We start from the raw sequence: 21,949 nt of genomic DNA, 5'->3' as shown, positions 1-21,949 counted from the left end.
GATGGTTACATCTAGAAATATTTATAGGCATATGTATATACATGTTATAATGTATACACATACATTTCTTTGCTTTGTCATCTGAGAGTGCCTAAAAGAAATGATATCCCAGTAGTAATAAACACATCTAGCACCTTGATCTTGGTTTCTAATACCATTCTGGAACCAGGGCTCCTTGGAGAAAGAGTTGATTCTCAAACTTGGGCAATGTTATATAGACTGAATCGTGCCCCCTCCTCCCCCCACAAAGACATATTCAACTCCTAACACCTGGTCCCATAGATGGACACCCATTTGTAAATATCCTTGAATATGTTATTAGTTCAAGTGCATCAGGATATGGATGTGAACCCATTTGCAAACAGGACCTTTAAAGATGTTATTATTAATTACGGTGTGAAGATCCTTTGAAGATGAAATTGAATTATTTTAAATGAGACCAAATTGATTCAGAGTGAGCCTTAATCCATATGACTAGACACCTTGTAAGGAGAGGAAATCCAAACAAAGACACAGATGACTGAGCAGAAGAAGAAGACAAAAATCAGTGGAAACTGGGAAGCGGCTGTGGCTCAATCAGCTGGGCTCCCATCTACCATATGGGAGGCCCTGGGTGAAGGCAAGTTGGCCTGCGCACCATGGAGAATCGATGGCCCATGCATCGCGAAGAGCTGGTGCACCAAGATGACACAACAAAGGGAGACAAGCAGATACAGAAAAAATGCACAGCGAATGGACACAGAGAAGAGGCAGCAAGGAAAGGAATAAGCCATAAGGGGGAATGAATGAATGAATGAATGAATGAATAAGTGAATGAATGAATGAGTGAATGAATGAATCTTTAAAAAAAATCAGTGGAAACTAAAGGAACAGATACAAGGAGATAGAGATCATCATGTGACAAGAGGACTGCTGGAACGCTACAGACTCTGGGAGAAAGCAAGCCCTGCCAATACCTTGATGCTGGACTTCTAGCCTCCAAAACCACAAGACAACCCATTGTATAGTTATTTGTCATAGCAGCCCTGGCAAACTGAGACAAGCACCTAAGCCAAAAATATTTAGCCTAAATCAAATCCAGCCTTTAGGAAATATAAAGGACAGAAATACAATTTAAGCACCATAAGGAAACAATTAGACAAACCTGGAATGTGGTAATAGTCTGTAAGACAATTGTCCTAATCTCTTCCAAAAGCCATTGTCACTGGTGAAAGTGGAGGTGGTGAATATTTTACTATGTAAAAAATTACTAAAGCAGCAACATTCAAATCAATGCATGAACTTTAATTTCTTTGGTTTCAGAAAACAAGCTACACATTGACATTTTGTGGGAGACAAGTGTAGAAACCTTAATATAGGTATTATGGGATATTTTTTAAAGGTACAAAAATGATGTTACGGTCATGTATGAGAATGTCTTTATTTTTAGGAGATGTTTACCTGCAGCAGTTAGGGATCAAGTGTTTTAAGAGCTGCAACTTTCTTTCAAAAGGTTCAGGAAAAAATAACTATGAAGAGAGATCTAAACAACTATGATAAAATGTAAAATTTAATTGTTTTATTCAAATGGTAGTATATAGGTGTTGGTTGTACTATTCTTTCAGTTTTTCTGTATGTTTGTTAATTCTATATAAAATTTGGGGGTAAAGTGGGAGAATGAAGCCATTGGGGGGAAAAAAAAGTTGGCCAAAATAATCCATAATAAAGCACTGGAAAATATTAATAGCTGATTCTATGGAGAGTCAGAACCAAGAAAGACAGAACCACTTCCCACCCCTTCCCATTATCCCCATTTTCTTGGAGGAAAAATAAGGGGTTTCAAGAGAGATACTATTTTCCTTCTTCAATCAGAATGGTTGAGAGTAATGAGGGAATTTGGTAATTTCGAAATTTAAGAACTATGGGAAAATATAGTTGGAGGATCCAGAACTATAGTGAACCCATGAAGACCTTAAATTCATTTATATACTTGCAGGAAGATAGCAAAACAAAAATCAGTAACATACTTTATATCTTACATTAATAGTAGGTTCTATAGAAATTCTACCTGCAATCCCCCTTCTCACTACACTAGAAGCTGTACTACAGATACACTTTCTGCTATAAGGTGCAAACATAAGCTTAAATATTAACAACGAACCAAAGAAAACACAAAGAACTAAAAGAAATCAGGGAAATGATATATGAACAAAGTGAGAATAATGAGAAGGACTCAAACAAATTGAGGAGCTGAATAGCACAATACATGAAATGAAAAATTCATTAGAAGGGCTCAGCAGCAGATTTAAACAGGCAGAAGAAAGGATCAGCAAATTGGAAGATAAGATCATTGAAAAAATCCATCTTGCAGTGTAAAGCAGGTGTAAAGAACAGAAAGAAAAAAACAATGAAAAAAAAATAGAGTTTGAAGGACATGTGCAAAACCAGCAAGCATTCAACACAGGCATTACAGAAATCCCAGAAGAAAAAGGGACAGAAAAAATATCTGGAGAAACAGTTACCCAAAACTCCCCAAATCTGATGAAAGGCATGAATATACATATCCAAGAAGTTCAATGAATTCCAAACAGGATAAACTCAAAGAGATTCACACCAAAACACAGTACAGTCAAAAAGTCCTAACCTGAAGACACGTAATTTTGAAAGCAAAAGAGAAGTGACTCATCAAGGGGTCCTAAATAAGATCAACAGCTTATTTCTCTCAGAAACTGTGAAGGATGGAAGGCAGTAGGATGACATTTTAAGTGCTGAAAGAAAAAACTGTCAAACAAGAATTCTATACCTGGCAAAACCATTCTTCAAAAATGGAGAAATTAAGACATTCTCAGATAACCATAAGCTGAGGAAATTAATTATCAGAAGACCTATGCCCTACCACAAGTGCTAATGGCAGTCCTTCAGGATGAAATGAAAAGGACACTAGACAGTAAGTTGAAACCATAAGAAGAAACAAAGAACACTGGTAAAGATAACCTCATAAACATAAAAGCCAGTATTACTGTACTATTGTTTTATAACTCTTTTTTCCATATGATTTAAAAGGCAACAATAATAAATCTATGTTAACAAGTGCACAATGTATAAAGACATAATCTGAGACAATAATCAATATAAAGGAGGAATAATGGAGATTATTTAGGAGCAGAGTGTATACTACTGAAATCAAAGTGGTCATATTCAAATAACTAGCAATATACAGGAAAGGCAGTAAAAATGGTATACTTACAAAAATTATTTTTAAAAAGGGTACTTATAAAGGAATTGAGGAACAAAAACATGTAAGACAAACAAAACAAATAGCTAAATGGCAGAAGTAAGTTCTTACTCATCGGCAATTACTTTAAATGTAAATGGATTGATTTCTCCTATAAAAAGGCAGGGATTGGCAGATCAGATTATTTTTAAAAAAGATAACTATATGCTATTAGAGATTTACTTTAGATACAAAAATACAAAGAAGTTGGAAGTAAAAGGATGGGAAAAGATATTCCATGCAAATAGTAACTTGAAAGCTCAAGTGGCTTTCTTGATAGTGTCCTTTGGTCCATAAAAGTTTTAATTTTGATGAAGTCCAATTTATCTTATTATTTTGTTTGTTTTTCATGCCTTTGGTATCACATTTAGAAACCAACTGCCAAACTCATGAAGATTTATCTCCATTTTCTTCTAAGAATTTTTTAGTTTTAGCTCTATGCTTAGATCCCATCTTTACTTAAATTTTTTTGTATGGCATAAGGTAAGGATCCAACTTCATTCTTTTGCATGTGGATATCCAGTTGTTGAAGGACCACTTTTTGAAGAGACTGTTCTTTCCCCCACTGAATGGTCTTGACACCCTTGCTGAAAATCAACTGGTCATATATATTAGTCAGCCGAAGGAGTACTGATGGAAAATACCAGAAATTGGTTGGTTTTAAAAAGGGTATTTATTTGGGGCAGGACCTTACAGATACCAGGCCATAAAGCATGAATTACTTCCCTCACCAAAGTCTATTTTCACATGTTGGAGCAAGACGGCTGCTGACATCTGCAGGGTTCCGGCTTCCTGGGTTCCTCCCTTCCAGGATCTTGCTTCTCTCTGGGTTCAGGGTTCCTCTCTTCCTGGGGCTTGCTTCTCTTTCCTCTGTGAGCTTATTTCCCGGGGTTCTAGCTTAAGGCTTCACCACATCAAACTCCAACATCAAAGCTCCAACACCAAAAACCCTCCACTCTGTCCTTTGCCATCCATGCCTTTAATCTGTGAGTCCCCACCCACCAATGGGGGGGGGTCTTAACACCCTAATGACATGGCCCTATCAAAGCCCTACTCATAATTCAATCACACCCAGGTACAGACCAGATTACAAACATAATCCAATATCTATTTTTGGAATTCATAACCATATCAAACTGCTACGCCATAGATGTATGGGTTTATTTCTGTTCCATTGATCTATATGCCTATCCTTATACCATTATTATACTGTTTTGATTACTGTAGCTTTATAATAAATGCTAAGATTAGGATGTGAAAGTCTTCCATCTTTACTCTTCTTTTTCAAAACTGTTTTGGCTATTCAGGGCCTCTTGAAATTCCACATGAATTTGAGTACCAGCTTTTCCATTCCTTTTTCGTTCTTTCGTACTCAGATGATAAAACTCTATGCCGGAAGAATGTAATCACCTCTTTATCTGTGCTCGTACCTAATCACAGAATGCTGGGAGAAATATCACAAAACCAGGCTGACTGATACCATTTTAAAGTCAAGATTTCAAACTCTAAATGAGTTCTTCTTGGCAAACTGCTTCAAACTTCCCACGCTCTCATGCCCCTCTGAGCATACCACCTCATACTTCACTAAGAAAACAAAAACCATGAGAACAGACAAAAGCCAGAAGAATAAGCCTTCATCTTCCAACCAACACATTTCTTTGCAGGGGTACATAACTTTTCTGCATTCCCTCCTGTTCTGATGGAAGGTATTTCCATCCTCTTACAAAGGCCAATCGCTCTACCTGTGCTCTGCAGATCCTCTTTTCTGCATATTTTCATTTTTGCTCTCAAAAGTTTCTGGATCCCACATTCTCCTTCAGCAACCAACCCAATTCTCCATTCCACTCACAGCCAAACTTGAAAAAGTTGTCTAAGCCTACTGTGTCCGCACTTGCTTATCTCATTCACTCTTTTTGAAAAGAAAAATATTTTCACCCCCATCCCTTTTTTAAAAATCCATTCTAGTTTGGCTTCTTTTCCCTCACTTTAATAAAATTGCTCAAGATCACCAACAATTTCCCACATAATCTCTTTGTGCCTGTTATCTATAAAATAGGAATAACAATGCCTATCTCAAAGGGTTGTAATATTTAAATGATTTTATATATAATATAAAGCACCTAGAACAGTGCCTGGTATATCAGAAGCCCTGGATATGTACTGCTATAATATTATTAGGATATTTTGGATTCTTTTCCCTTGGTTCTGATTTTTTAGTATTTCTAGCTTACTCAACATTATTTGGGTCCCTGTAGCAGTAAGCTGCCTCAGCTTTTTGGGGGAGAGGATTAAAAGAGAATAAGCTGTGAAAACACTATGAAGCAATAAGCTTCCTACTGAACTTTAGCCAAGTATCTTCAATCAACCATCACATAATTTCATAAGGATAAGCGACCTCAAACTAAATAGCCAAACCAAATTCATTTCGCCTACCCTTCCTACTCAACTCCCCCATGCTCTCCTGACTTGTCAATTTCTGCCAGTATCATTTTTTCAAGCACAACTCCTCATTATCCACATCCATTCACTTCTCACTTTCATGATCTCCTACCTTAATTGTATCGCCCCTGACAGTAGATCAAGCTTTCTTTCCAGAAACTGTCACAAGGTACAATGCACTTAGAAAGCAATCTATTGGTATTATCAAGGAAGAGACAAGAAAATGAATTGCTAACCCTTCATTCACTGTTAAATGATCACTTACTTGTCATTTTGACAGCCAAAATTCATTTTCACGTTTATATTAACTTTTAGAAAAAATAATTTACACAACCTAAGTAGTCCCAAAATCCCTTCCCAATTTCTTTGTTATTCATATCCCTTAAATACTAAGTATACAGATACTGTATACTGGTTCATGTTTACACATTGTTGGGGAAAACTAATGTTTTAACATCACTCCTAGCAGTACTATTAGGTAAGAGATTAAAAAAAAAAAATTAGTAGGAAAAAATTGGAGAAAAAAATAAAACTTGGAGAAAATTTAAAAAGGGCATGATTTATACCTGAAAATCAAAAGATCAACTATATATGGCAAAATGAGCACTCACACACTCCCACAAAAAAAGAAAAAAAATCAACTACAAAACTATTAAAAACAATTAGAATTCAATAAGGGGGTTAGATATACTATATGAAACAAAAATTTTCTATATATAGTAAGTCAGAGGACAAAATAGACAAAAAAGAAAAATACATAACAGAAAACCGTAAGCATATAAAATTAGTTGCAAGAAACTTTAAAATGCTATTATGAACCCCAAAAGAGACTTGAAGAATTGGAAAGGTTAAGTTTTCCATATTTTTTGGAACAAAAGACACATCATAAAGCTGTCAATTCTTGTAAAACTATAAAGAAATTCTGATGGCAAAATGAATCTATGTGACAGCAGTCAATCATGATAGTGAAGGGCAATATATCATCAACTCATAAAGGGCCTAAGACATTCCTCTGGATGACAGAAATATTCTATGTCTTTATCTGGGGGTTTCACAATGGTATACATAGGCAAACGTTTACTGGGTTGCACACTTCAGGTCTGTGCATTGTACTGTACAGGTATATAAATTTTAAAAAAATAAAATGATCTCAATAGAAATGGCAACAGGACTGGCAGATGGAGGGGACTAGAAAATTATATAACAAGATAAAAGTCAGAAAAATTATGAAAAAAAGAAGAAAAATGAAAGGCAACTATCTCTAACAAAACTTCCTATAATCTACAATAATTAAAACAGGATGGTTTACCTCCCGAATGGGCATATAGTTCAATGAAATGGAAATAGCCCCAAATACACATGGAAATTCAGTAAATTATAAAGGTGGAATTTTAAATCAGTAAGACAAAGATGGGTTACTCAATAAATTATATTGGGACAACTCAATGGCTGAAAAAAACTTCAGGTTTTGGATGCATACACCATACCTTACTCCAGAATAAATTCCACATGCACAGAGGCATTAAATACAAAGAGAAAAAAGAACAAACCATAAAAATATCAGAAAAATAATTTGAGGATTCTTTAATAATCTTGGTTGAGGAAAGCCTTTCTATCCATGATATATAACCTAGAAGATAGTAAAGATTGATAACTTTAGCTACTAAAACAAAAAATTCAACTTGGGGGAAAAAAGTCTGCCCGAAAAACCTGCCATAACCAAATTCAAAAGGGAAACAGCAAACTGGGAAAAAAACACTTCCAAAGCATTGCACAAAGCTGATTTTCCTAATATAGAAAAAAGTCTTACAAATCTAAGAAAATGAACATCAAAGCAATAGAAAAATAGGCTAAACTGTATTGACAAATACAATAAAGACAATATAAATAGTCCTTAAAGTTGAAAGCGGGGTACGCTCATTCATAAGAGAAATGCCAGTTAAAACCAGTTACCATTTTTTCATTTAGACTGACAAATTTCAAAAAGTTTGATAAAAAGCTAGGTTGGCCATGCCTTGGGACAGGAAGCAGTGCTGGTGGGAATATAAACTGGAATAACCTTTATAGATGATACTTTGCAATACCTATCAAAAAAAAAAATGCACATATACTCTGACCTAGCAATTCTACTTCTGAAATGTATCTTATACATTTCTGTACAAGTGTGAAATGACGTGTGTACAAGGTAACCCATTACACCATGGCTTCTGACAGCGAAAGGGGCTGGTTAAATAAATTGTGTTACATGCACATTATGGAATACCAAGATGCTGTGAGGAAAAAGAGGGAGAGAGAGAAGCATGCTGTTTATGTATTAATATGACTGATATCAAAGTTGCTTTGAGATTATTTCCTAAATTAAAAAAAAAAGGTACAGGGCAGTGTGGGTGGCATAAAGGGTTAAGGGGAAAAGAGGTTGCGGATACAAATGATATATCCACAATCGCTCACTGGTAATTTCAAATTACACATAGCTCTGAAAAATAAAGCTTTTCTTAAGTTTAGTACAAACCCATGTGGTGGCAAAACCTGACAAGAACTGACATAAGCCTATTTGTAATCCTTATTCATCTCATTTACTGATTGTATTATTTATACTTTTTGATAGAGAAATATTAATGTATTGGATTAGAGGGCGCTATTGGATTAGAGGGCACTACCCTGCCTTCTACTAGGGACTTTGGATAATATGGTAAATGCACTATATTACCTTTTAGCAATATTTCCCCCATTCCCTCAGAAAATCATCAGTCTGAAATACATCTGGACAGAGGGTTTTGGATAAGGGAACTGTACATCTGTATTTACTTGCATCGATAAAAACTACCTTTGGACAGATTCACAAGAAACAACACTGTTTCCAAGTGGAAGAACTGCATGGATACAGAATGGAAAGGAGATTTTTTTTATTGCATATCTTTTTTAGTCTTTGGAATTTCACAAACAAATGAATGTACTACTTATTTAAAATATATATAAAGTGTAAATGAAACAAAGTCATTAAAAACATCTGAATTCTTAATAATAATACAGAAAGCCAGATGCTTTGGATTTTGCCTAACTGAAAAGTGACTCTCCCAAATCACAAGGAAATCTATTCAACAGAGGCTTTCTTTTCTCTTACTTCTGGTAGACCCAAAAGGCATCTAAGAGTCAGAAAGCCACCTTACTTGGTTCAAGTCAGCAAATGGTGAGTTCCCACCATTAATAGCTTCTGGAAAGGAGTAACATCTCAAATCTCAATGTTTTTGATGCTTTGTGCAAAGCAAAGCTGGTGTGTGGCTGTTTTTCCTTCTAGTGTCCCCAAGGATATGATGACTTGGGCCTCTCAGCATCAGAAAGCAGTGAAGCCCATATTCTCAATACAAAGGAAAGACTTAAGACAATGCTCCTAGCACAGATCCAGTCTTGTCTTGGAAGCTTCAATACAGGAGGGTTCGAGGGCTCTAGTTCTTGGCTGTAAGCAGCATCTTACTTTTCATGTCCTTATTTTGATACCTTGCTATTGTTTTCAATATGAGTTTGAAGTGATGATAAGGTTTGCATTTCCTTATAATTTGGATTTTGACTAATCTCTACCACACTTTTTACTCTAACCAAAAATTAGGGGAGAAGACATCTTGCTTTTTGCAGTTTCTCTACAGAGTCTGACCATAATTATTTGGGCATTTTTTACTTAAAAATATTTACTTGGGGATTTATGCTTTGGAAGTTCTTGAATGCCCAAATGTCAAAAGAATTTCCCAATTAAATTTCTAAAATCTGGTTCCTTGTTTGGAGTTTTTTCGTCCTCATCTCCTACCAAGTTTGTTGGGGTTGAATTGTGTTATTGTCCTCCCGGCCCCCAAGATAGGCTGAAGTCCTAAACCCCAGTCCCTGTGAATGTGACCTGATTTGGAAATAGGGTCTCTGCAGATGCAATTAGGTTAAGATGAGGTAATACTGGGTTAGAGTGTGTTCTAAATCCAACATGACTTATGAACTTTTAAGAAGAGACATGGACACAAAGACACATGGGAAAGATGGCCAGGTGAAGCCAGAGACAGAACCTGATCTTTCTTCAGGAACCAAAGTTGTGTGCTCAAGTATGTTCTGGGCTCAAGAAAGTCTGGAACCACCAGAAGGTGAAAGAGACAAAGGAGGACACTTCCGCAGAGATTTCAGAGAGAGCACAGCCGTGCCAACACCTTGATTTCAGACTTCTGGCCTCCAGAATTTTGAGACAATTTCTGTTGTTTTAAGCCACCCAGGTGTGGCACTTTGTTATGGCATCACCAGGAAAGTTCTAAGTTACACTTAGATCACACTAAAGGCAGACACTGAATTCTGCTTCCTGTGGCTCCATATCACTTAATATCTGCGTTGTTATAGAGTGGCTTCTCAATAAACACCACCTGTAAACCAGTATATTATCTCATAGTTGTTGCCCTCAAGAAAGAAGAAGAAATTTAAATGTACCAATATAACCATAGAAATTGACATATAAAACTTTTAAAATACTATTTCTAGATGCTACTTACAAATAACCTTCCTCATTTTCTTAGAGGCCACTAGAAAAGGGTTAACGAACTGCTGTGGTTATTAAGTTCCTGACAAATTTGCAATCTTCACATAGAATCAAAGATCCCAATAACACTGCATTTAAAAGCTACAACAGCATTCCATTTTTTTCACGTATCAGCAAATGATAAAGCTAATTCCAGGTCCTGGATTCAAATTCCTTTAGCTATCTATCGAAAAACAAAAACAAAAACCTATTAATGCTTAGGCAATTCTCTGCTGTGGGAAAGGTGAAAATGGCAAAAACTACTTTGTGATCAGAGAATATGGCAAATACGTTTCCTTTTAATATTCGCTTTTTGAACATTTTCAAATTTTAAGGCAGAGATTAATGGCCCAAATGTTAACATAAACCATCTCAGTAAATTTAGAGTACATGAGACAACCAAAATTTAAATAAACTCCCTAGAGATACAGGACACAACTGGCACATTCTGAAGAATTTGAACATGCATTATACATCAAATTGGTTTTAAATCTACTTAGCATTTTGCATTTGTTCCAACTTAAAGACAAGTAATAATAGTTAAAATTTCCTGAACACACACACATACACACACACATTGTTCCAGGCACCATACCAGTGCCAGGCACCTTACATGCAGGACCATATTTAAACTTCAGAGTCTGGATGATAGGCTTAAAGGAAATTGGGGGGTAGAGGAAGGATGTAAGCTAACACCTACATGGGTGAAATCTATGATAAGCTGGAGGTAAGTATTTGTACAAGGAAGGGATAAAATGGGGGCAAAGGGTTACCTTTGGGTGGGGCTTTGTGGGCTTGAGAGGGGCTAGGGATGGGAGGATGGGTAATATTGCCCAAGAAACTGGGGGGAGGGTGGGGCAACATACGAACATAGGAGATTGTCAGGTATGTGGTTGAGAGTATAATGCTGAGAAAACTTTTTCAAAAATATAATAAGGAAGGTTACCTGTTTAAGATGTTTAAAGGGGATAATCTGAGGCAGGACAGGCTCCTAGGGAATATGTGAATGCGCATTTTGCCATAGTGGGTTATATCATTGGATAGAGACCCATATAATGAGAGTGAAGGTATACCACATCCTGGGGAAGACTGATGCCCTCAAATAGAGGGAATTGTATCTCTCAAGAGAAATGGTGGCTCCCAGTGCATTAGGGCAGTTGAGCATGTCAAGCCCTCTACACTGTTGCAAGTATCTCTGAACATGGCTCTTCAAGCAATGAAGATTGACTGTCACTGTGGGCCCTAAGGGGAGGGGGAAAGAGGTATTGAATAGATGGAACCAATGTAACTGTGTGGGCAATAGAAGTGTTCCACAAGAGTACTCAAGGATGGATATAAGACATGTAAAATTACACCAAAAATATATAGGGGCTGATAGGTTAAAATGTAAATCATAATGTAAAACATAAGATAATTAAAAATTTAGAAAATTGTATAGTCTAAAATATAAACCACAATGTAAACACAAATGTTACCTGGTTTGAAAGCTATTGTCTCAATATCTGTACATCAGTTTCAGGAAATATACTATGAATATGTAAAAACATTACTGCTGTGGAAGGGAAAAGGTTTTATGCTGGATATGTGGGAGTACTGTATATTGTATATATGAATTACTATGATCTAAAACTTTTGTGAAGATAAGTTTAATAATTAGAAAAAAGAAAAGAAAAAGATAGGACATAGACACTGTGGAAAAGACGGAAGTAGTTGCCTTGCTAATTTGCATACAGGGCAACACTTATTGCAGTGATGGAAGACAAAAAAAAAAAACAAAGCTTTTGCATTTTTTAAATTTTTTGATACCCCAATTTATTTTTACCTTAATTTTTCTAAATTAATATGTATTCTATATCTAACCTTTAAACTCATCACAATAGTCCATTTTACTATTAATGGTACCTAGCAATATATTGGGCTTCACTTTTCAGGAAGTTTTGGATCACAGAGAGGTTCAATAATGGCAAGGGAGGAATAATGGTTTAGGATGTTATTGTCACGGACACATGGTTGGCAGAGGGTTCTCCAGGGCATATATCCAGGGTACATAAAAATGTTTGGATATTTTCATAGTGGATAAAATTAAAAACAAAAACTGAGGGAGTGCTGAGTTCCTAGCCAGGGGAGCTCTATCACAGTCCTTAAAGGAACAGCAACAATCCCCCAAGTGCAACGGCAAAGACCAAAAAAGAATGAAGATCCAACAATGAGTCCTTGATACTAATGACTATGCTTGTGAGCCTGTGCACCTGAAATAAGAACAAAGCCTAGGGCTGCACGGTGCCTAAGAGTTACCTCCTGAGAGCCTCCGTGTTGCTCAAATGTGGCCAGTCTCAAAGCCAAACTCAGCATGCAAATGTGTTGCCTTCCCCCCAGCAAGGGAGATGACTCCCGGGAATAAGCCTCCCTGGTGCTGAGGGATTACTACCAAATACCCGCTGATGATGTAACTAGAAAATGACCTTGAATAAAAGGGTCAACTAGGACCAGCAGAACATCTCAATCTACATATAATACGAGGAGTTAAAAATGCTTTTTGACCTGAATCAAAGGGGGAAATGGAAAGAACAAATGAGTTTATATGGCTATGAGTCTCCAAAAAGAGCCAGGAGGTTATCAGAGGAGTTGCCCTTATGCACACCTCAGCAGAGTCCCAGAGACAGCTAAAGTAGATACAACCCCGGGTATTGGTTCTTCTGAGGGCTACAGAGACCCACAAGTTCTATGGTCATGGCAGATGGAGTTCAGAGCCATGTCAGTTGGCCCTACTTTGGAGTTTGTGTTTCTGTGTGATGTTGCTGGACTCAGATGTGATCTTTGTTCACAAGCCTCTCCTGTTACTTTTACCGGAACTGTAGACGGTGCTGGGGTTTAATATATACCCAGGGGACCTGAATCTCTGGACTGACCATGTGATAGCCAAGCCCTGAGCCTCAACAGACTTCAGCTCCTACACTCTGGTTTATTGGACCTACCCCACTCAGCTAAAATAAGAGTTGAAGAAAGTCAACCACCACACCAGGGAGCCAAGAGTGCCTACAACTGAAAGCAGGAGGATTGCATCCAGCATCCATGTGGACTCTAAGCCCCCTCTTGATATAGATGTGGAGTGGACACAACCATTCCAAGGTCCACAGGATGGAGGAATAAAGTATGGATTACAGTGGATTTAATGATAATCTATTCATGAACTATTGTGATTAGTAATTGAAGAAAATGTGGCCTTGGTGTGGAGAAAGTGGCCATGGTGACTGCTGAGGGTAGGGAATGGGAGGAAGAGATGAGATGTGGGGGTGTTTTCGGGACTTGGAGTTGTCCTGGGTGGTGCTCCAGGGACAGTTACTGGACATTGTATGTCCTCCCATGGCCCCCTGGGTGGAATGTGGGAGAGTGAGGGCTATGATGTGGACCACTGACCATGAGGTACAGCAGTGCTCAGAGATGTATTCACCAAATGTGATGAATGCCTCATGATGATGGAGGAGGTTGTTGTTATGGGGGGAGGAGTGGGGTGAGGGAGGTGGGGGGTATATGGGGACCTCATTTTTTTAAATGTAATATTAAAAAATAAAGACAAAAAGAAAAAACCTCAGAGTCCTATGAGATTGTGTACTATTATTATTCTTTTTTTTTTTTTTTAATTTTTTTATTTTTTATTGACTTTGTAATAATATTACATTAAAAATATATATGTGAGGTCCCATTCAACCCCACCCCCCCACCCCCCCTCTCCCCCCCCCCCCCACAACACTCGTTCCCATCATCATGACACATCCATTGGATTTGGTAAGTACATCTTTGGGCACCTCTGCACCTCATATACATTGGTTCACATCATGGCCCATACTCTCCTCTATTCCATCATGTAGGCCCTGTGAGGATTTACAATGTCCGGTGATTACCTCTGAAGCACCATCCAGGGCAGCTCCATGTCCCGAAGACGCCTCCACCTCTCATCTCTTCCTGCCTTTCCCCATACCCTTTGTCCATTATGTCCACTTTTCCCAATCCAATGCCACCTCTTCTATGTGGACACTGGATTGGTTGTGTCCATTGCACCTTTATGTCATTCTTATCTTACAGATCTTAAAACAGATCCAAAGATGTTCCATAACTTGATCTAGCCTAGACCATACAGATTTGGAGTCTGGACTGGAACTCAGGGCTGACCCTAAAGCCCATGCTGGCAACCACTATGAAGTTTGGGCTCCTTAACTTTCTAAAGAATTGACAAATTGTGACCAAATCTGATATACTACAAAAGGGTAGCAGGACGTACAGGCAGTTGTAATATAACCTACCGCCGTGAAAAAGAACAGCAGCGTGTAAGTTTTCCAAAGGGCCTTCTTATAGACACACTCACACGTACAAAATTTTTAAAACTGTATGTCAGTGATATTTGGCCTACCCAGATATTTGGGATGGGTTTTTGTTAAACCCTTTCATTCATCTTTTAAATGTGAAGAAATTACTGTGTAAATATGACCTAAAAATGTCCCAATCCTGATCACAGGATTCCTGAGGCCAAAGAACTATTTATTTTCACTTCTTCCCCAAAGCCTCTAAGATCACCTATTCTAATTATAAAATTATCATGGAATAAATAAAATCTATCATTTGAAGCACCTCTAGCTTAGGTGATGCTCTTTCTTTATTTTTAAGTCTATATATTATAGAAAATAATTGGTTTAATAATTTTCTCTGTTTCTGAAAATTAGAATAGTCTAACTTCCATGGCCATTTCTGGGGTTCTGATTATCATCCAAGAAAAGCACTTCCTATTCAGGATGTTTTCTGAAGTTGTTTTGATGAACAACAACCCTTCTATAAGGAAAAGTTCCAACTGCCTCAATTAACAGCCCTAAAGCTAAAAGCTAAAGCAATTTGCCCAAAGCATCAGAGCTTGTTGATGACAAAGTCCAGATGACAAAACTGAGATGTGAGCCTAGGTCCAAAAGATATCTGGTATTCAAATTCTAACTACTGTACTTGCCTTGAATGATAGGACAGCTCTTACATTAATATTCCTGTCACCATTTAGGTATTAAATTCTGTTGAATCAGAACCCACTTCTGAAATCAAAATTCAAGTTAACCTGCTTTAGATTAAGAACAAAATGCTTCTAAATGTTCAGGTAATGAGTTCATGACTAAAAAAATAAGCAAAGACTCATATCTAAAGTGACATGATTATAACAACTTCCTCGCATTATATGAATCAGAAAGGCTACTAACCATAACAATGACCTGACTAGGGACAGCTAGAGAGCTGGCATCTTAATGGTCAGGTGTTATTTTGCACTTCTACATATGCAAAAAAGCATCCTAACTATTTGGATGACTCAAATATGTCAAAACTTAACTCACTGGCAAAGCAGACTATTAAGAATCAGGTTTTTAGTCAGTAACCTCTTAATTACCACCAGGATAGTCTGTGACTAGTCATTTGACAACAAATTACTTCAAGATGTTTCACTAAGCATCCAGTATCCTCACAAGGTCACTATCATAATATTAGGCATTGAATAAACACTTATGATTCTAACCTCATTAATTTGGGGAGAATTTATTCTTATCCTAATTCCTTTCCAAGTGGTATTTCCCCAGGATATAAGGTATTATGAACCCAGCTTCCTATTCCGCCACAATACTTAAAGGATGCGCCTTTCAAATTCATCAACACAATACCCCTACTCACAGAATCAATGATACCTCTTCCTTTAAAACAGGATTTCAAGGGGAATGGTGAGTGAGTGCTAATGGTAAGGAGGTTTTTCTTGAGGTGATGAAAAAGTTATGGAATCAGTGGAAGTCTACGCACAACTTTGTGAGCACACTAAAAACCACTATATTGTACACTCAGAGTAAATGCTGATAAATTACATCTCAATAAAGCAGTTGTGAAAAAAAATCAAGTCTAGAACAAAACAAAAAATTGTGGTTCTGAATGTAACCTGTGAGGATTTTTTATCAGTAACCCTTATTGCAAACTGACATAGCTTCATTTTATCTTCAGAGTATCATTTTCTAATTTCTTCATTTATATTCTACACCAGAGGAAAAAAATAAGCCCCAATTTTTTCATATCCAAAACAAGTGCTAAAATTTATCAAATAGTTAATGGGAAAGAGATGTAACATGGATGAAATGATATTACTTTGAATGTAAGCCCATATGCTTGTGCTTGATGGTGTCAATATAAGAATTTAAAATTCAACATTTCTAAAATTCTATTAGAAATAAGACATTTCTAACACATTTTATACAAATTGTTTCCTTTGTTCCAGTTTTTCCAATTAAAATAAAGGAGTGACCAAAAACCTTTTTAAAAATATTAAGGGATGGAAGCGGACTTGGCCCAATGGATAGGGCATCCTTCTACCACAGGAGAGGTCAGCAGTTCAAACCCTGGGCCTCCTTGACCCGTGTGCAGCTGGCCCATGCGCAGTGCTGATATGCGCAAGGAGTGCCGCGCTACTCAGGGGTGCCCCCGCGTAGGGGAGCCCCACGCGCAAGGAGTGCACCCGTAAGGAGAGCCATTCAGCGCAAAAGAGAGTGCAGCCCCGCTGACAACAGAAGCCGACAAAGAAACAAGACGCAGCAAATAGACACAGAGAACAGACAACCGCGGGAGGGGGGGAATTAAATAAATAAATAAACCTTGAAAAAAAATTAAAAAATATATTTAAAAAATATTAAGGGATATGTTGCAAACATTTGAGGCTCCTACCAAAACATCTCAGACACACATGCACACACGTATAAGACAACCTAACTTATTTTATTAAAAAGCATTTTAGAGGCAGTTTTATTTTAGGATAATGAATGAACTAGAAGTGATAGTAAACAACTGATACTAAAGTGATTCAAGTGACTATTGTCATGACAGATATTATAGGTGAACTGATGATTTAGCCATCTGGAAATGACAGTCTGCATGAGGCTTCCAGAACTTTATGAGGAACACCAAAAGTTTTTTTTTTTAGGGTTTGCTTTTAAATTTTATCAATTATAAAGAGCTGTCCATCAGTCTGCCTTTTTTCAGGCTAGGTGCTGGGGACACAGATGCAAGATAGGCCTGCCCTCAAGGATGTCCCATTTTGATTGCTTGCTTTTCTGTCCAGCACAGCAGTAAACTTTTTCATTACATCATCTGACCTCCGAGGCTTTAACCAGGGCAGAAGATTCTAGGGTAATCACTACAAAGGAGGCTTTAAGAGCAGAAAGGGTAAAATTTAAAAGAGCTGTTGTACATTAAGACTAAATGTAACACTATTTCCTAGTATGTCATGAAATTAAGAGTTCCAGATGTACTATTTTAAAAATAGTAAAATAACCTAGAGTAGGATTACTTACCATCTTTAACACATCACGTATGTGACACGATTTACATAATTGTTTCATTTAAAGACATTTCTATTGTATTCCTATCAAAGCATCCTCTTCCATTAAAGTATATTTCCCTTTACCTTCAAAGCTCTCCATCTGTATACAGAACAGTTGTTTAATGAATGAATGAAATAAACAGATGCTCTAATTGCCAAGGAAGTACTTGCTGGATGCTTATTTCAAAACACAATGGACTGGAACCAGAATCCTACTCGAAAGATCACTGAGTTTGAGAGGTAAAAATAGTAAGCCCTGGACCTCGATACCAGGCAGTCAACACGTCAATTAAGTTCACAGTAAAGAGAACTTTCGGCGATGAAAACTAAAAGTGCTCATCCCGGCACTTGAAGACGGACTCGGTCCTACCATCGAGGACTCGAGAACGCAAGCGTAGGACAAAGAGACGCGACGATGGGGTGAAAGAGTCAGAAGGTCACCACGGAGTGACCCTCAAGAGGCAGGCGCGCCGGCCGCCGGCTCCCGCCGAGCTCCGTGCAGCCACCTCCCGCCAAGCCACGGGCCCAGAGGCGGAGGCCACGGCCGCCTTGCTCGGCGCAGCTGTCCGCGCTCGCCCGCACCGCGAGCACAAAGGAACCGCCGCGCGAGGAAACCCCGTGGCCGGGGGCGCCGGGACTCCCGACCTTCCCCTCTCCCGGGCTCCCGCGGCAGGAGGCCGCGGGGGCGCCTCGGTCCCGACCTTCCCCGCAAGTGTTTCTGAACTTGCCACCCCCCGGCCCCGTTCCCTGCCACCTCCCGACGTGGACGCGGGACACGCGCGGCGGAGCACGGGTCGCCCGGCCGGGGCCGGGCTCTGCGCCACCCGCGGCTCCCACCCCCCGGGCCGCTATTGTTCCCGCGCGCCCCCCGCCCCCGCTCCCGGGAGGGGGTCACGGCTGAGGAGAAGGCGGCAGCGGCACAATAACATAAACACGGAGGGGCCGCCCCGCCGCCCCGGGCCCCCGGGGCCCGCCACACTCACCCAGCAGCTGGGTGGACGAGGACGAGGAAGGCAGTCGGGGCCCCAGGCGCCGAGCGGGCGCCGCTGCGGCCGTTACCCAGCGCTGCTCGCGGCTCCGCACTCCCGGGCTCCTCGGCCGGCCTCCGCCGCTCCGCTGAGTAACAGGGACGCGGGCCGTCACCGCGCACGCCCGCTCACGTCATCGCGCAGGCCCCGCCCCCCGCGCCTCCAGAGCGGCCCCGAGGCCCGGATTGCGGGGGCGGGGCCGGGGACCGGGGGCGGGGCGATGCTCGTGAGGAGAACGGGCGGAGGTCGCCCGGAGGCGGAGCTGAGGGAGGGGCGGGCCCCCGCGTTCCGAAAGCCTGGGGGGCGGGGCCTGCGCCGGGCACGTGGCGGCGCGTGGCCAGGGCGCTTGACAGCTGGCTGGACCTTCGCCCCAGGGCTAGAAGGGCGGGAGTCTCGGCCAAACCTGCACCTAGACCGGGCACACCTGCCCGGTACACACCTGAGAGACAAAGAGCTCATCACCTGGACAGAATAGACCGTACCGTTCCAATCCGAGGGCACCTGCCTGGGCCGGCAACCCCCAAGCAAATAGAGGCTTTCTCTTCGGGCCCCTGCAAAGAGCCTGCTCCTGTTTTCCCAAAACCACCTCCTCCCAGAACCATGCATTAACCTGATACATCTCTGAGGCCCTAAATAGCATGGCATGTAAACATTATGAAAATGGTCATTGCAGAGGTGATAAGTAGACAAGCCCTTAAACATTCAACAATAGGTGGAAAGATCTTTAAATTAAGTACATCCAGGCAATGGAATGAATACATTTTAGCAATTAAAAACCCAGGTGTGTCACCAATGAAACCGTGATCATGATTATGGAATCGTTATATGGATGCCTTTTTACTTTCTAATATATTGTGGAATAGCCAAAAGTAAACACCTGAAACACTGAAACTGATCAAACTAGAACACAGAAGTCTTGATATTTTGATAATGATTATAAAACTATATAACCTTGTCTTTTTTATTTATTTATTTAATTCCCCTCCCCTCCCCTGGTTGTCTGTTTTCTGTGTCTTTTTACTGCGTCTTGTTTTCTTTTGTCTCCTTCTGTTGTCGTCAGCGGCACAGGAAGTGTGGGCGTAGCCATTCCTCGGCAGGCTGCTCCCTCCTTCGGGCTGGGCGGCTCTCCTTATGGGTGCACTCATTGCGCGTGGCCCCACGCGGGGGACACCCCTGTGTAGTACAGGCACTCCTTGCGTGCATCAGCACTGCGCATGGGCCAGCTCCACAAGATGCGCATGGGCCAGCTCCACAAGATGCGCATGGGCCAGCTCCACACAGGTCAAGGAGGCCCGGGGCTTGAACCTCGGACCTCCCATGTGGTAGACGGACGCCCTAACCACTGGGCCAAAGTCCGTTTCCCTATAACCTTGTCTTGGGATTGTAAAAACCTTGTGACTGGCCCCGCTTGTATTCAGCCCCTCCCCCTTCCTGTTTTATGACTTTGAAGCATTACGGGCCACTTGACTCATTAGCATAAACCTGCTTGTCTTTGGATATTGTAAAACTATCAGAATTACTGCAGTTCAGGGTGACAGATGTTAGACTGACAGGCCATCTGATCCCCTTGCTTTGCTGCTTAGCAATAAACTTTCTCTTTTTGAAACCCGGGTGTTTCAGGAATTGGTCATTGGAGTGCATCAGGCAGAAACACCCCCGCCCCCTTTTGCTCTGTAACAACCAATGCAAGGTGTTGGTGCTGGAGTGGCATATGGGAATCCTGTATTTTATGCATGATTGTTCTGAAAACCCACAATTTCTCTAAAGGGAGGGAAAAAATTTAATCACATATGAAAGGAATTCTTAAAGATTTGGGAAAATGTTCACAATATACCATTAAGAGAAAAAAGATACAAGTAAGTGTATATTTATAAATAAAATGACCCCCTTTATGAACTATATATGCATAGGGAAAAAACCTGGAGAAGAAATGTGCAAAACGATTTTAACAATGGTTCATCATTGGATAGATAAGTTGGTTTATTTCTCTTTTATACATTAGGCATTTTCCATGGTCCCCAAGAAATTAATGAGTTACTTTACTAATGAATACATAAATATTTGTTGAGTGAATGAGTGGATGCAGATAGACTATTTTCCCATTACGTGTTAGGCTGCACTATTTCCAGTGATTCAGAAATGAAACGTGTGAACATTCATTCATTCATTTTTTCCCCTCTCTGTCTCTCCCTCTCAGCTTTCCTTATTTCCTTCCTTCCTGCATTTCTCCAGTACATATTTATTGCATGCCCACACTGTGCCAGGCACTGTACTAATGCTGGCAAGTTTCATTACTATAATCTGGAAATAATAACAGCAAATGCAAAATTATCACCATATTATACACAAATTGATACGATTCATAGGAGTATGAAACTAATATAATCGATAAGCCAGGAATGGTTTCCCTGAGGAAATGCCAGCTGAGTTGAGAATATGATTAATGAGGTAATCTCAGGCAGAGGTAACTTGGTGTATGGAAGCTCTTTGATGACAGGGACAAGGGTGTGTTGGGGAAACTGAGGAAAGGCCAGAGCTTCTGGTACACAAACCAAGGAAGAAGGAGCTGGGAGACAAAGCTGGGACGACTGGTAAAGGGTCAAACCAAGATCAGTCCTAATGGCCATACTGACAGCTTGTCTTTATCCTGAGAGCAACAAGAAGCTCTGGCCTGTGTCCACGGTGGGTACCATGGCATCCTTAATCTTTATTGGAAGGAGGCCATGCAAATGTAGGAGTCTACTCAATGGCAGAGGGTAGAGGATTAGACCAGGGTGATGGGTGTCAAGATGGTATGAGGTGGATGGATCCAAGAACCATTTAGGAGATTTAATGCACAGGACTTGGTGATGGATTAGATGCGGTGGGGAGGAGAGGGAGTCAAGGGGAAACGCCTGGGTTTTTCTGGACTGTAGCAGAGAATGGACATTGGGGCTGGTTCACAGAGATGGGGAACCCCGTGTCTTAGTCTCCCTAAGGACTGCTATGACAAAGAACCACAATCAGGGTGGCTTAAAACAATAATAGCTTTTCCTCTCCTGTTCTGAAGGCTTGAAGACTGAAATCAGGGTGTCAGCAGAGCCAAGCTCCCTCTGAAGTCTGTAGGAAGAATCTGTTCTCAATTTCTGACAGTGGCCAGCAATTTTCCTCGTCTGTGGCAAAACTCTGGCTCTGCCCCCATGGTTTCATGGCTGTCTTCTCTATCGGGAAACTGCCTATAATGGATTAAGAGTCCACCCTGCTCCAGTAGGATCTTTTTTTCCCCCTGCCCTGCTGTTTTTGCTGTCTGTGTCCTTTTG

At 40.1% G+C, this 21,949-nt stretch overlaps 2 protein-coding genes across 9 annotated transcripts in view; one reads left to right on the top strand and one right to left on the bottom strand.

Annotated features, from left to right (window-relative positions):
* Window positions 1–18,855, bottom strand: part of MAPK8 (mitogen-activated protein kinase 8) — a 102,604-nt gene extending 83,749 nt beyond the window's left edge. For 2 of the 8 annotated variants that reach the window (XM_058299119.2, XM_058299124.2), the window contains exon 1: window positions 18,606–18,744. The gene's annotated coding sequence lies outside the window, so the exon portion shown is untranslated. Of the gene's footprint in view, window positions 1–18,605 lie in introns of all 8 variants that reach the window. The other 6 variants (XM_058299123.2, XM_058299120.1, XM_058299126.1 and 3 more) reach the window with 6 other exon arrangements.
* Window positions 17,816–21,949, top strand: part of FRMPD2 (FERM and PDZ domain containing 2) — a 120,934-nt gene continuing 116,800 nt past the window's right edge. Inside the window, 2 exon segments of the mRNA XM_058299515.1 lie at window positions 17,816–17,862; window positions 18,000–19,081. Of these exon segments, the coding sequence (XP_058155498.1) occupies window positions 17,816–17,862; window positions 18,000–19,081 (1,129 nt within the window).

This window comes from Dasypus novemcinctus, chromosome 6 (genome assembly GCF_030445035.2).
Source record: "Dasypus novemcinctus isolate mDasNov1 chromosome 6, mDasNov1.1.hap2, whole genome shotgun sequence".
NCBI lineage: Eukaryota > Metazoa > Chordata > Mammalia > Cingulata > Dasypodidae > Dasypus > Dasypus novemcinctus.
This window is presented reverse-complemented; position numbering and strand designations above follow the sequence as displayed.